Source organism: Mirounga angustirostris, unplaced genomic scaffold (genome assembly GCF_029215605.1).
Source record: "Mirounga angustirostris isolate CCGP_5_RB_7025 unplaced genomic scaffold, mMirAng1.0.hap1 SCAF_7, whole genome shotgun sequence".
In the NCBI taxonomy this organism is placed as follows: domain Eukaryota; kingdom Metazoa; phylum Chordata; class Mammalia; order Carnivora; family Phocidae; genus Mirounga; species Mirounga angustirostris.
The window spans coordinates 146076068-146089886 of NW_026991715.1; the positions used below are offsets into that span (position 1 = coordinate 146076068).

At 54.0% G+C, this 13819-nt stretch overlaps 1 protein-coding gene across 3 annotated transcripts in view; it reads right to left on the reverse strand.

The window, feature by feature from the left end:
• Nucleotides 1-13819, reverse strand: part of ROPN1L (rhophilin associated tail protein 1 like) — a 40283-nt gene that overhangs the window by 13788 nt on the left and 12676 nt on the right. For 2 of the 3 annotated variants that reach the window (XR_010413363.1, XM_064596864.1), the window contains exon 5: nucleotides 5755-5930. Coding sequence is in view for 2 of the 3 variants with exons in the window: in XM_064596864.1 (XP_064452934.1) it covers nucleotides 5755-5930 (176 nt within the window). In the remaining variant the exon portion in view is untranslated. Of the gene's footprint in view, nucleotides 1-580; nucleotides 1077-5754; nucleotides 5931-13819 lie in introns of those variants that run through there. The other variant, XM_045888281.3, reaches the window with a different exon arrangement.

Below are 13819 nucleotides of genomic sequence, written 5' to 3' on the forward strand. Positions count from 1 at the left end.
AAAGAACCAGGCGAGGCAGGGTCCCTGGCTCTCAGGTAGTGATTACACAGGAGGGGGCTCTCTCCTCCCTAAAACAAATTCTTCCTGCTAACTTTGGGTTTTCACAAGTCTTTGAACACGGATAACTTTAATTAGCATGGCGACCAATCTACAGAGAACCAACAAGCCAAACCATTTTTAAGTTCTCCGAAAAATGATCTAAGGTATATTAATCGCCACTTCATTTTGAAGACTTGATATAAAGAAAGCAAATAAAGGATCTGGGATGCTCATTTCTGTTCCGTGGACCAAGTGCTGGTCTAAATTGTCTACTTTGGGGGCACCTGGGTGGCTGAGTCTATTCAGCGCCCGACTCTTGACTTCGGCAGAGGTCATGATCTCAAGGTTGTGGGGTCAAGCCCCACATCAGGCTCCACACTGAGCATGAAGCCTGCTTGAGATTCTCTCTCCCTCTACCTATGCTCTTCCCCCTGCTCTCTCTCTCTCTCAAATAAATAAATAAAATCTTAAATAGTCTACTTTGTTTCCTGGGGCCATGATGCTCCTCCAGCTAGCAGGCGCTCCCAGGCCCACCCCTCCCAGAACAGATCCAGCTTCAGCAGAAGACATTCTTCCTAGGGGGTCTTAGGTGTGGTTGTCTGGGGAGCAAACATCAGCATTCCTGCTGGTCAGGAGTTTCCAATGAGGAAAAAGAACAGCCAGTTTTACACTGCCCATACCCCCCCATAGCATCCAAATAGATTGTTTTACGCAAAAAGATTGTTTCCTTGCTACGAATCCTCTCCATGTAAGGGTCTGCCAGGAAACAGGGTGAAGAGCAATTATTAAGTAGATCCCAGGACACACTGACTACACTGGGCTTCCACTATGAGAAAAACTCACATAACACACCTACGTGGTTAAAGACAAGCTGTATTTGGTGCCAAGGTTTTAAAAAGCACTATTTGATATTAAAAAGTGTTCTTCTCTGTAATAATGGCCTCTGTCTTCTGAATTTTCTTCTCGAGGTTTTCTAAACTTTCCTCGTCAGAACGAAGAAATCTGAAAGTCCTATCATGCCATTCTTTCTAGATTCTCTAGGTTGGAAACAGATAAAGGCACTTATTAGTCATTTCTCACAGCACACAATGCAATTCTTATCAAATCAATCTAATTTAAAGGTTTTACTTAGAAAAACAGATGATTTCCAATCTCTAATCAGTAATTTTTTTTAAAGATTTTATTTATTTTGAGAGACAGAATGAGATAGAGAGAGAGAGCATGAGAGGGGGGAGGGTCAGAGGGTGAAGCAGGCTCCCCGCTGAGCAGGGAGCCCGATGCGGGACTCGATCCCGGGACTCCAGGATCATGACCTGAGCCGAAGGCAGTGGCTTAACCAACTGAGCCACCCAGACGCCCCTCTAATCAGTAATTTTTAACTCTAAAACTAAAGCATTATATTTTCTTGTACAAAAATGGGCATTTATTTCTAGGTGAAAAAATCAGTACTATACATTCTTCTTTATTGGCCATTCAAATTTTAGTCACTACTGAAACAAAAGTATCCTTCTATTGGAAAAGTTGGTCCAGTGAAACTCAAAGGTCTTGAGTCTATGAAACTTTGGCATTGCCAACAGCATGTCCCTCGCTTTTTCTTTTTATCTATAGATACTTCTATTTCTTAAGAGATGGTGAAGCATTAGCACATTTCTAGTGCCAACATCCGTGGATGTAAAAATGCTGAACAATATTCATTCTCTATGTCGGTGGGGGAAAGGAGAACCATCTCGAGGGCTCGTATTTTCAGGGTAAAGGGAACATCAGTTAGCAGTCCTAAACCACATTTTACCATAAACAGCAACCACCTCTCACAGCCCCAGGGGAATCACAGGTGTCCAAGCTTCTCACTGTGGCTGCTTAGAGGTGAAGAATAGAACGCTGGAGAATGGTGCCTGTCACCCTGACCCCATGCTCTCCTGGGCATGAGAATTTCCCGCCACGGTGGCCCCTACAGCTCTCCTCAGGCTGCCAGAGAAAGTGGGTTTGCTGTCTTAGCTGTGCTAACAGCAAATGGAGGCTCAGCTGGAGTGTATCTCCCCAGTTAAGGAAGAGCCATTAACCAAGTGATGGAAGAGAAACACCAAATGGGATCTTCTTTGGACTTCCCTTTGAACTGATTCTTCACCCCGGGTACCAGCTAATGGCTACAGAACAAATCTCGCCATGAACACACCATGCCAGATCCTTTTGGAAACAGGAAGGGGCCACTCCAACCTTCCAGGGGCTTCCCAAGCCTCCCAGGCTAGGTCCTTGAAAAGCCACCTCCGGGTCAGCCCCCAGGGCATCCCGTCAGCCAAGGCCCCTGGTCGGCCTGCCCAGCCCAGCCTGTCTCCGCTCATGCACGCCCTCAGCTCATCGGTACCTGAGTGTCCAGCACCTTCCACTAGGGACGCGTGGATGGGTCTGAAAGACTCTTGGAAATGAGCAATGAATTCATGAATGCATGACTGAGTGAATCGATTACTGAATAGGCAGAAGTCCCTCCCACTGCCGAGAGAGGCCGAGTCAGCCCGTCTACAAAGGTGGGTGGGAGCGGGTGGGGAGAGGAGTGCTCTGACCCAAGCCAGCCGGCCACAGCGCTCACCCACTAAGCTCCGCTGCCCCCATCCTGTGTGCCTTCCAGGCGCTTGCTGCTGGGATGGATTTGCTCTCAATGGATGAGCAGAAATTGTAAGATTTAGACAAGCCCAGCTCACAAACTCTGTGCCCTGATCCAAAATGGGTTACTGGGGTGCCCAGGTGCATTCAGGCTTTTCCTGTGAGCTCTGAGGGGGCTGTCCATGTCGGGGTGCACAAGGCACCGGGTTATACACCTGACCCCCCACCCACCCGGCAACTGAGTGTGCTTCTCCTTTACCTTCCGCCCCTCCCTCCAGGGGCCACCCCCATCTGCAGGGTCATCTGGGGGAGCTGGAGCCTGCACTGTGCTGGCTCCCCTGCCCCACGACTCCTCTGAAATCACCACTGCCAAGGTCACAATGTAAGGGACAGTTCTGCAGCTGGCCGCACTGGGCAACGCCCATCCTTGTCCGCCCCCCACCCCCTGCCCTTCCTGGTGCCCTCTGTCCCAGGGTCACTCCTCCTCCTCCTCGTGCTCACCCCCCTCCTCAAAGCCTGGAGCTCCAGCTGCGCCCCCACCAGCCAGCACCCTCCTCACCCTGCCACATCCGGCACCACCTGGGGGGACTCCAGCCCAGGCTGCGCTCACTGGACAACTCCCCTGGGTCACCCCACAGGCCCACCAGCTCACGAGGCCTCCCCCCCCGCCACAGGTCACGTTCTGGGAGACAGCAGCACCCTTCGGGGCAGGCCTGGAAGCCTCTGTCGCCCACTCCTCACGTCCAGTTAGCCTCCCAAATCTGGGGCAGCCCTACAGCCTCGCCCTTCTTGGTCCGGACCTTTGCAGAAGTCTCATGCCTCAGGGGGGGAAGGGGGGTCCTTCCAACCAGAACCCACCACCCGCTTCCCTCTCTAAGCTCTTCTCCATTGTCACCAGACTCAACCCAAACTCCCCAGAGGCTCCCGTGCCCCTTCACCTCCACCACCTGTGGGGGGGCAGGCAGCCCAGGGGTGCCGTCCACCCGCCAATGTGCCCCGAGCACCACTGGGCGAGCAGGCACCACCCCAGGCCGGTGAACCAGCCCGCATCGCTGCGCTCCATGAACATCGCATACGGTGACTTCGGTGACTTCTCGGAGGGACGGAGGGGGGTAAGTGAAGCTGCCTTATGGGGAGGGCCCTTTACCAGAGGCCTCTCGGAGCAGGCGACATCCGGCAGCCGTGCAAAGGGGGCGGACTGTTCCAAAAGCACGAGTGCGAGTGCGGAGCCCGAAGTGTGTTTGGGGGGCAGGGAGCTCGGGCTGCTTGAAACCCACAGACCCACGTGGCTGTGTGGGGCCCAGAGGCCATGAAGGTGTGGGTGAGAAGCCTTTGGAAAGTGACTCGATTTATCGTTTTAAAGGACAAGGGGCTGCGGGGGGTGGGCTGGGGCAGGAGGAAGCGGGGCCCCAGGAATGGAGGGAAGGACAGGAGGTGGGATGGATTAAGGGGGTGTGGGGGGAGGAAAGGGGCATCATCAGGGGTCACCCACGTCTCTGTCCTGACCTCATGGGGAGCTGGTGATGCAGTTTACAGAAGGGGGAAACTGAGGAACGAAATGTATGGGAAGGATGTGGATTTCTGTTGGGACATTTTCAGCCTGGCGTGTGACATCCCAGTGGAAAGGTCAAGTGGGCAGTGTGATATCAGAGTCTGGAGCTGGGAAGCAAGGCCAGCTCTGTGACAGGACGGCAGTCCCTGCGGGAGGGGCCCAGACAGAGGGCCAAAAGGGCTGATTTGCAGAGGTGGGGCAGAGGGAGGGAGGGAAGGGGGAGACCAACGGGAGTGTGTGTAGGAAAGCATGATGGAAGCTGCCGGCGGCCTCGGCGGCCTCAGAGTCAGTGGGACAGGTTGGGTCTGGAGTCAAATAGGGAATGAGTCTGGGGTGAGGGACAGGACGGCGTCTATGCATCCCCCACTGTCCCGAACCCAAGATGGGGCAAGAGCTCTGATGCTGACACACAAGGAGCTTGCCTGTGTCCCGGCGAGGTGGGATGGGGCCAGGAGGAAGCTGGTGGTGAGGAAGGGGGCAGGCACAGTGGGGGCTCAGGTGGGCTGGGGACCAGGTCAGACTCAGGAGGGCGGCAGGTCAGGTGGGGGCGTGATGCCGGTCCCCTCCTATGGCTCACCACTGGTGGGCAGCTGCGGGTGGTACTGGAGGAATCAGGAAAGAGAAGGGTGGCGCCCTGGAAACGGGGAGCCAGGCCACAGGGCAAGGGGCCGGTGAGCGTGGCTGCGGAGGAGGGGAAGGTGAGCGCCTGCTGGGACATTGGCGAGGGGAGGGCTGAGTCCCCAAGAACTGTGGGTGTTGGGGGTGTCGGGGCATGAAGAGAGTGTTCCCCGGGAGGAGGAGGGCAAGTCAGTGGATGGCACACAGAGGAGAGGGAAGACCGGCGGGGGGAGGGCAGGGATTCTGAAGGAGGGAGGACAGAACACGGTCTGGGAGGGACGAGGCGGCGGAGCCGAGGAGAGATGGCCACGGTGGCAGCAGGGAGTCCCGGGGCTGGCCCTGGTGCCCCAGGCACGGATGGTGTGGGAGGGCAGGAGGGACCCAAGCCTGGCGGTGATGACAAGCCACGTGTCCCGCCTCTCCCCCCCCCACCCGCCGTCCCGTTCTCACGGCCCTCCACCCTGCCTGCTGGCGGGGTCTGTGAGTCCGGTGTCTGTCCGCTCCCAGGACGAGCAGGACGGGGCACAGGAGCCAGCACCCGATAAACATTCAGGGAACAAAGGCATGACATCACACCCTCTACCTGCCGCGTCGCTGAGACGCGCCTTCTATCTTCCTCTTCGACATGCTGTGATTTTAAACCACTGGACACACTGGACTGAAGAATCAAGATCAATTCTGATGAACTTTTCTTAGAGACGGGATAAGGAGAACCCGACTTCAGTCCAGCACTGCCCTGAACCACGCGTGAAGAAAAGCTGCCTCCTGAGGTTCAGCTTTCTTTAGCACGGCTTGGGGCCATCTTGGGGACATCTGGAGCGCAATGTGTGTTGCTCTCCCTCCTGGCAAAGGCCGGATTCCCCGGAGCAAAGGTACCCGAGAGGAGAGAGAGAAAGACCTTCTCTAGCGGTCCGTGCACTGGAATTCCAGGGAGGGCTCATACTTACACAGTGTCCTTTAAAGTGGCGAGATAGGATTCCGTGTCCACTTCAGGGATGTCCGAGTCCATTTTGGACAAGTAACGGTAGACGTAGGAGAACGTCTCAAACGGGATGCGCGCAGGCCCGCCCTCGGGGTCCACGGTGAGGATCTCACACAGGTGCTTCATTGAACTGTTCAGTGACTAGAAACACCACAAACCAGGGGAGGAAACAATTACTACCTGGAATCGCTACAGTGAAAGCAAGACAGCAGTAGGATCAGCGCTTGAGTATATTTTACAGAAATTCTCCAGCAAGTATGAAGTATTTCAATCGAAATGAAGAACTAGGTGAATTTACACTTGCCATAAACAAAGAAATAAAAAGGAAAGGTTTGATCAAGAGCCTGAAAAGAATTTTAATCCACAGATTTTATATTAAAACGGGAATGAGGAAGCGTCAGTCTCCTTAAAGCTGGGCCCAAAGCCAGCCCAGAACCCCCCAGCCCCTTCAGCGCCATGACACACCCGGGGACAGAGCTGTCAGTCACCAACGAGAAGTGCCATCTGGGGGGGGGGGGTTTAGGACAGATGGCCTCGTGAGCTGTCCTGATGCCCACCTGTGATCAGCCTCCATGCAGGCTCCACACAGGGCTAGCCCTGCTCTGGGCCTTGTCTCGGTTCCAGAAAGTACCAGACCTTTCTCCCCTGCACACTGTGCATCTCGCTCATGCTCCTTCTCTCTGTCTGGGTCAGTCACCCCACCTACCCTGGCCGACACCTTGACTTTCAGCCTGAGCGCCAGTCCCTGGAGAAGCCATCCCACTCCTACAAGGCACATGCTCAGAGCATGCAGACCCTCCCTCCGAGCCAGGAGGGCAGAAGGATTGTATCCAATCCCTGGTGATCTCACAAGAGCCTGCAGACTTGCAATCAGCCACGGCGGAAACACTGACACCTCATTCACGGGCTCATGCTGCAAGTCAGGACCCTTTGCCCGGAAGAGAGCAGGCTGTTGACACTTAGGGGGCTGCACTTAGGAGGGAAGAGCAAGGAAAACACAGGTGGGACAGGCACAGAGGAAAGCTTCCCAAGTGGGGAGAGTCACACCCAGACCTGCTTGACCGGGACCGTGACTGTGTGCAGGGAACGAACCTGACACCCTTAGGGACACACAAATGGCTGGAGCCCCGTTTCCTATCCCGACATGTCTGTGGGTCGGGATTATGGGCACTGTTTAGCTGGGTCATCCAAGGCTCCAATCGGGGTGGTGGCCAGGGTTTGGGCCTCCTCCAGAGGCTCGACTGGTGATGGACCTGCTCCCACCCTCACCGAATTTGCCGGCAGCTGCCAGACACACGGCAGGGCGCTTCCCCAGGAGCTCGGCCAGCTTCTCACAGTCATATTGGGGAAAATCCCTTCTGCTTCGGCAGGGAGAGGGGGAAAAGGACTAAAACGAAGTCCAGGGGCCCAGAGAGGCTGGGTGGCTGGCCCGAGGTAAGCCCGCAGGACCGCCACACCCCAGCACCTCGAAGAGCACCAGGCTGGCTCGCAGGGTGAGCTGCCCTGTCGGGAGGGCGGGGGGGGCGGCTGCCTGATCAGCCCGGAGCTCCCCCCATCACCATAGCTGGGGCTTGGCGCATCTGGAAAACCCCTTCCCACACTCCCCGGGACCCCTGGCCGTGGCCATGGCATGATGCCGGGGTGGATGACACAGCTCTGACGTTAGTCTAACCCCGGGGCAAAATGATGCTCCGACGGGAGAAGCGACCATGTTCTGTCTGCCCAGCAGGTGCTTTCTCCGGGGTCACCGCCCACGCCCCTTCCTCTCAGTACTGGCCTTGAGAGGACTTGGTGAAAATAGAGCTGCACGTTTTATGATCCACGTTCCTCGCTTGAAACTTTTCCGAGACGTGCAGTTATGTTAGCTTTTGCTTTTCCGTCCGTCACAAGCGAGAGAGAGTCATTGCTGAGCCTCAGGAAGGAGGTCGGGGAAGGAGGCGGCTGGCGCGCAGCAAGCAGATGAGGTCTGTGAAACCGAGCTGCAAAGGCTTCCAAGGCAGAGGTATTTAAGGAAAACATGCATCAAAGCAGCCCAGCGTCACTGCCTTCTGCAAAGGCCCGATGACGTTACCGGGGCGAACGTTCCTGACAACGAGATGAGATGTGCGGCAATTTGTATATCCAGAAGGATTCCTAAAGCAACTGGCTTGGCTTTGCCGCCGCGAGCCTGTTTCCCGGACCCAGACTCCTCAGCTCCCAAGGGCTGTCGCCAGGGAGGCCACATGCTCACCAGCCAGGAGACCCTCCGGGCAGGTGCCCCTCCTCCAGCCTCCTGCCCCGGCCCCCCGACCCCCCCCCCCCCCCGTCCTGGCCACAAGCTGTCCTGGGAGGTGGGGCTGCCAAGCTGCACTTGGTCTTGGCTAAGCGTCTCAGGCTAGACCGGCGTGTGAGATTGAGGCGGAGACGTGAGAGGAAAACAGGCCTGCAGACACCTGTTTCCTGAGCATCTCGAGGGTGCCAGCTCCGTGGGATCTCTGTTTCAGAATTTTAGCTGCTCTTGTGATGACACACAGAGCCAGCTCACGCCTCCCCCAGTGCCCTTCCAGCTCGCCGGGACGTGACAATCTGCACGACATCTTGCAGGGACCCTTTTGTCCAGAAGAAGAGGGGGCCTGGCTCCGAGGTGTGGTCTGAGGGCACTCAAGAGGGACAGCTCAGCGTTGCAAGCAGGGTTCCCACCCCAAAGTGCACTTTTTGTTTTTTATAAAATATTTTATTTTTATTTATTTGACAGAGAGAGACACAGCGAGAGAGGGAACACGAGCAGGGGGAGTGGGAGAGGGAGAAGCAGGCTTCCCGTTGAGCAGGGAGCCCGATGCAGGGCTCAATCCCAGGGCCCTGGGATCACGACCTGAGCCGAAGGCAGTCACCCAACCAACTGAGCCACCCAGGCGCCCCCCAAAGTCCACTTTTAAAAAGCCGGAGGTCCTTTGCACCTACTTCCTCACCCTCCCAGGTCTTTTCTCATGTAAAACACGGTTCTGTTCATGGACTAGTGGCAGGGGAGGGTGGGAGACAGGTATCCCCCAGCTGGCTGGGACACGGTCCTCCAGAGAAGCCAGTTCGTTCCAGTGTCACCATCCAGGGGAGGATGCAGGGCCCCCACGTGTGAGCAGTGACCAGGCCAGCGGAGACATGGGGGTGGAGTGCACCCCAACTCTCTTCTCAGCAGTGGGGCGACTGGTGCTGGGGGCCCAGGGGCAGCCTTCCCACTTCAGGGGGCGGCTACCAAGCCAGTGTGCGGCTGGAGGCTCCCACCCAGGGGGGTGGCTGTATCTTTCCGTGGCCACAGCGAAAAAGGAGTGTTCATGGTCACCCCAGAATGGGCTTAGAGGCCTAGCTGGGGGAGCTGACTGGAAAGCAGGAGGGGAGCGAGCCGGGACACTGCCTCTACCACTGGGCCCCCAGGCACCGGGATGGGGCGCAAGCACCGCTGTGCTGGGAGGATGCTCTACGAATGCCAAGGTGAGGGCCGTTAGGAGGCTGACATTGAGAGCTTTTCAGGGTGAGAACCATTTTCGGACAGCAAATGATATTAAGGATCATCCTTAGGAGCTGTTATTCTCTGAGACAGGAAATGGCAGACTCTCATTCGGTGTCCCAGCCTGTAGGCGGCACACATCTGGGGCTACAGCTTCTCTAGCGAGGGGCCCTCCCCCCACCCGTTCGGGGTCTGCGTTCAAATCCTGCTCAACCACTTCCAATCTGAGTCACTGAGCTGCAGTGAGGTTCCCAGAACAGGCCCTAAGTCAGAGGGGCGCTGGGGGGATTAAGGAGAACACAGACAAAGGCTCCGAATGTTCCAGCCCATGATGAGAACTCTAGGCGTGAGGCCCGTTCACAAGCAATGTGTTTGGACCGAAGACTGTTTGCACACGTGCACATTTGCCCCTGGACACAGGGACACGTTCTTGTGATGAACAAAGTCCGGTGCTTCTCAGAGCCTCACAGAGTTGGGCTGGTGGTTTGTCATCATGGACTTTCTCAGCCAGTGGGGGGGTGCGGGGATGGGGGACTTCCTTCTCAGTTGTTTTATGTAATAAAAAAGATCTTCGTGCTTAAAAAACAAAGCAGAGGATTTTGATCCACGGCTTTAATGCTTAGGATCATTGCCAGTGCTGTAGAGATGTAAAGATAAAGGTCACAACATAAAATGTTATCATTCAGCCAGGCAAGGATCTGCACCGCATGATCTGCCCAGGGCAGCCCCACTGACCCTTCGCCCCATTCCTAGCTCCCAACACCATAAGCAGAGCAGTGCTCGGTGCTCCAGGGCAGGACAGTCGGCTCCAGGGGGTCGGGTCGCCTGCTTACCGTGTTCACTCCCGAATCTTCAACTCTCAGAACTGGACTTGGCACAAAGCAGTGCGCAACAAACATTTGGGAAGGAAGGGAGGGAGGAAGGGAGGATACAGATGACTCTGAAATGTAAGCAGAGGTTCTAGTCTTTGCAGAGACCTTAAGCTGGGTTCATCTGACCAGTGACTGTGACGAGAAATTTAAGAGCATGGAGAATGCATCTGCTGTCGGCCATGCAGAGGCCAGGGATGAAGGAAGCAGAAACAGAGCGTATTGTGTTGACAGAGCAACTAGGTTCCAGTGTAACAGAAATCCTACGTGGAAAAGGGGATAGGCAGCGATCCATTGTAAATTACTCATCCTGCATTTCACTTCTCCGTTTCCTCCTTTTCTGAAGGTTTTTTAAAAAGCATAAAGATAGGGGCACCTGGGTGGCTGGTCAGTTCAGCGTCCGACTCTTGATTTCGGCTCTGGTCAGTATCTCAGGGTCGTGAGATCGAGCCCCGCGTCCATGCTCAGTGGAAAGTTGGCTTCAGATTCTTTCCCTCTCTCTCTGCCCCTCCCCGCCCCTGCCGGGAACAACTGCATAAAGATGAATGCTAAGATGCCAGACTACATCAAAATTGTCACCTCGTCACCTCCATGTCACAGCTTTGTCTTGGTGTACCTCCAAGCTCCCCCAGCCAACGTGGGTACACAGTGGCTTCTCCCCATCTGCGCCTGGCCGCCCCAGGGCTGTTTGCACTAGGGGCAGGAGTGGGGGGTAGGCCACGGCAGAGCTGACACCCTCACTTCTGACACCTCCCACTGACCCTTCCCCCAACCCTCCCCGCAACACAGACATGTGAACCAGAGGGGACCTTCCCGGACAGTCTGGCCTCAGAGTCCACAGCCCACAGCAGACACGACTATCGAGGTGGCCCAGCTAGGAGACAGGCCGGACCCCACACTGACCAGCAAGGGTGAGAAACAGTAGAGGAGGAAAGGAGAGACGCCGAAGCTTTCTTGTGCCTTCCCCAGTGTTCAGTCCAGAAGGTGACCAAATGTCTCCACCTAGTGTCCCACACGACACATGGACAAGAAACCCTCTCTTGCTCTGGCTTGGTTTTAAATCCTGCGCTTACTTTTCATGATTGGGGAAGTAAACCTTACAAAGATGGATCCCCACAATATGAAATATTCTTTCTCACCCTTGCTAAAATCTAAATTTCACAACTAAGTTTAAAGGCACAAACCATAAACATTAATTCTAATATTAGATATTCATTTTACAGTATTAAAATCTTGCTTTCACAGAGTTCCAGATAAACAAAGCGACGTGAAATTATCTTCAGTAAGTACATCTGTCTTTGTCCTTCCCACCCCAACACCCCACGCCCCTGGTTATGTCCTAGCCCCGCTCTGCTGCAGGACGGTCCCTGGCACAAATCAGCCCGGGGTGGCAGTCCTCTCTACCGCTGGCGGAAACACTGCCTTTGGGCACTTAGGTGACTCAGTATGCAGCAACCTTCCAGCATCTGGCTTTACTGGGACTTCAGCGGTTCTCACTAGGGCCATTACGAGAACCAGTAAATGGGGGTCTCTTCATGGAGTGGATATTACACAGCGGAGACAATGAATGACCTACAACAAACAGTCTGTGATGTTGCAGAGGGAGATGGAAATCTAATTGGGAATGAATACAAGTTCCAGAAGATTGCTAACCACAGAATTAGCTTTTCATAAAGTTAAAACCCACGAAAATTAAATACTGTATTTCTTGGGGTATGTATGTGGCCCACAGGAAGCAGGAGATTTGGGAGGGCGGTTGCCTCAGGCTGGGGAGGCAGGGGGACGGGATGGAGGAAGAGAGTGCAGGCAGTCACATCAGTGTGTCCGAGATCATGTAGGGTCCATGGGGGTTTCCTACACAAATTGACTTCTAAAAATTAACATCAGAGCTGAGTGTGCGCCACGAAGCGAGGACTGAATTATCCAGTCTCTGAGGTCCAAAGACGGAAGGGAGGGGCTAGGGGCGCCTGGGTGGCTCAGTCGTTAAGCGTCTGCCTTCAGCTCAGGTCATGGTCCCAGAGTCCTGGGATCAAGCCCCGCATCGGGCTCCCTGCTCCGCGGGAAGCCTGCTTCTCCCTCTCCCACGCCCCCTGCTTGTGTTTCCTCTCTCACTGTGTCTCTCTGTCAAATAAATAAATAAAATCTTAAAAAGGGGGGGGAGGGGTGAGAAAAGGGCTCAGCTCTGCAGTGGAGGGAGCCCCTTCTTCACACATATAAAATGGTAACACTCCCTTCCCTGGACCCCAGTGTCTCACACAGACACTCAAACACTGGAGCTGAAGAGGGGCTTCCAGATTCCCAAAGAAGTCCTGCCAAAAAAATTAACAAAACAGGAGACAACAAATGTTGGCGAGGATGTGGAGAAAGGGGAACCCTCTTACACTGTTGGTGGGAATGCAAGCTGGTGCAGCCACTCTGGAAAACAGTATGAAGGTTCCTCAAGATGTTAAAAATACAACTACTCTAGGGGCGCCTGGGTGGCTCAGTTGGTTAAGCTGCCTTCGGCTCAGGTCATGATCCTGGAGTCCCGGGATCGAGTCCCGCATCGGGCTCCCTGCTCGGCGGGGAGTCTGCTTCTCCCTCTGACCCTCCTCCCTCTCATGCTCTCTGTCTCTCATTCTCTCTCTCAAATAAATAAATAAAATCTTTAAAAAAAAAATACAACTACTCTATGACCCAGCAATTGCACTACTAGGTATTTACCCCAAAGACACAGATGTAGTGAAAAGAAGGGCCATATGCACCCCAATGTTCATAGCAGCAATGTCCGCAATAGCCAAACTGTGGAAGGAGCCGAGATGCCCTTCAACAGATGAAGGGATAAAGAAGATGTGGTTCATAAATACAATGGAATATTACTCAGCCATCAGAAAGGATGAATACCCAACTTTTACATCAACATGGATGGGACTGGAGGGGATTATGCTAAGTGAAGTAAGTCAAGCAGGGAGAGATAATTATCGTGGTTTCATCATATGTGGAACATAAGCAATAGCACGGAGGACCATAGGGGAAGGGAGGGAAATCTGAAGGGGGAGACATCAGAGAGGGAGACAAACCATGACAGACTACGGACTCCGAGGTCTCGGGGTGGGGGGAGATGGGGTAACAGGGTGATGGGCATTAAGGAGGTGTCACATGCAACTAATGAATCATTGCACACTACATCTGAGACTAATGATGTGCTAGACCGTGGCTAACTGAACATAATAAAAAAAGAAAGAAAGAAAGAAAGAAGTCCTGCCAAATCTTCACACTCCAGCCCTTCCCTTTCCACCCTTCCTTGGTTCAGAGACCCCTCACTTTGGGAATTGGAGGGTCATCTCTGTCTTCATTCCCAAGGTTCACACTTCAACACCGCCAAAGTTGCACCATATCTGTTAGCTACTAATCATATATTTTAACTCAAATGTAAAATAATTTTACGCCTCTTCCCATAGATGAGAACATAGTATCTGTTTACCAAATGATGTGCAGTTCAATATAAAGTCACCGATGCATTCTCTTCTAACACTTAAATGCATTGTCATAATATCTGTATGTTTTATCTACTGTTAACAATTTTAAAATTGAAGCATTCCCAAGTATTTAACTTCTGCAAATTAAAATAACTATAAGCCTGCGGGACGCCTGGGTGGCTCAGCTTGCTAAGCAGCTGCCTTTGGCTCAGGTCATGATCC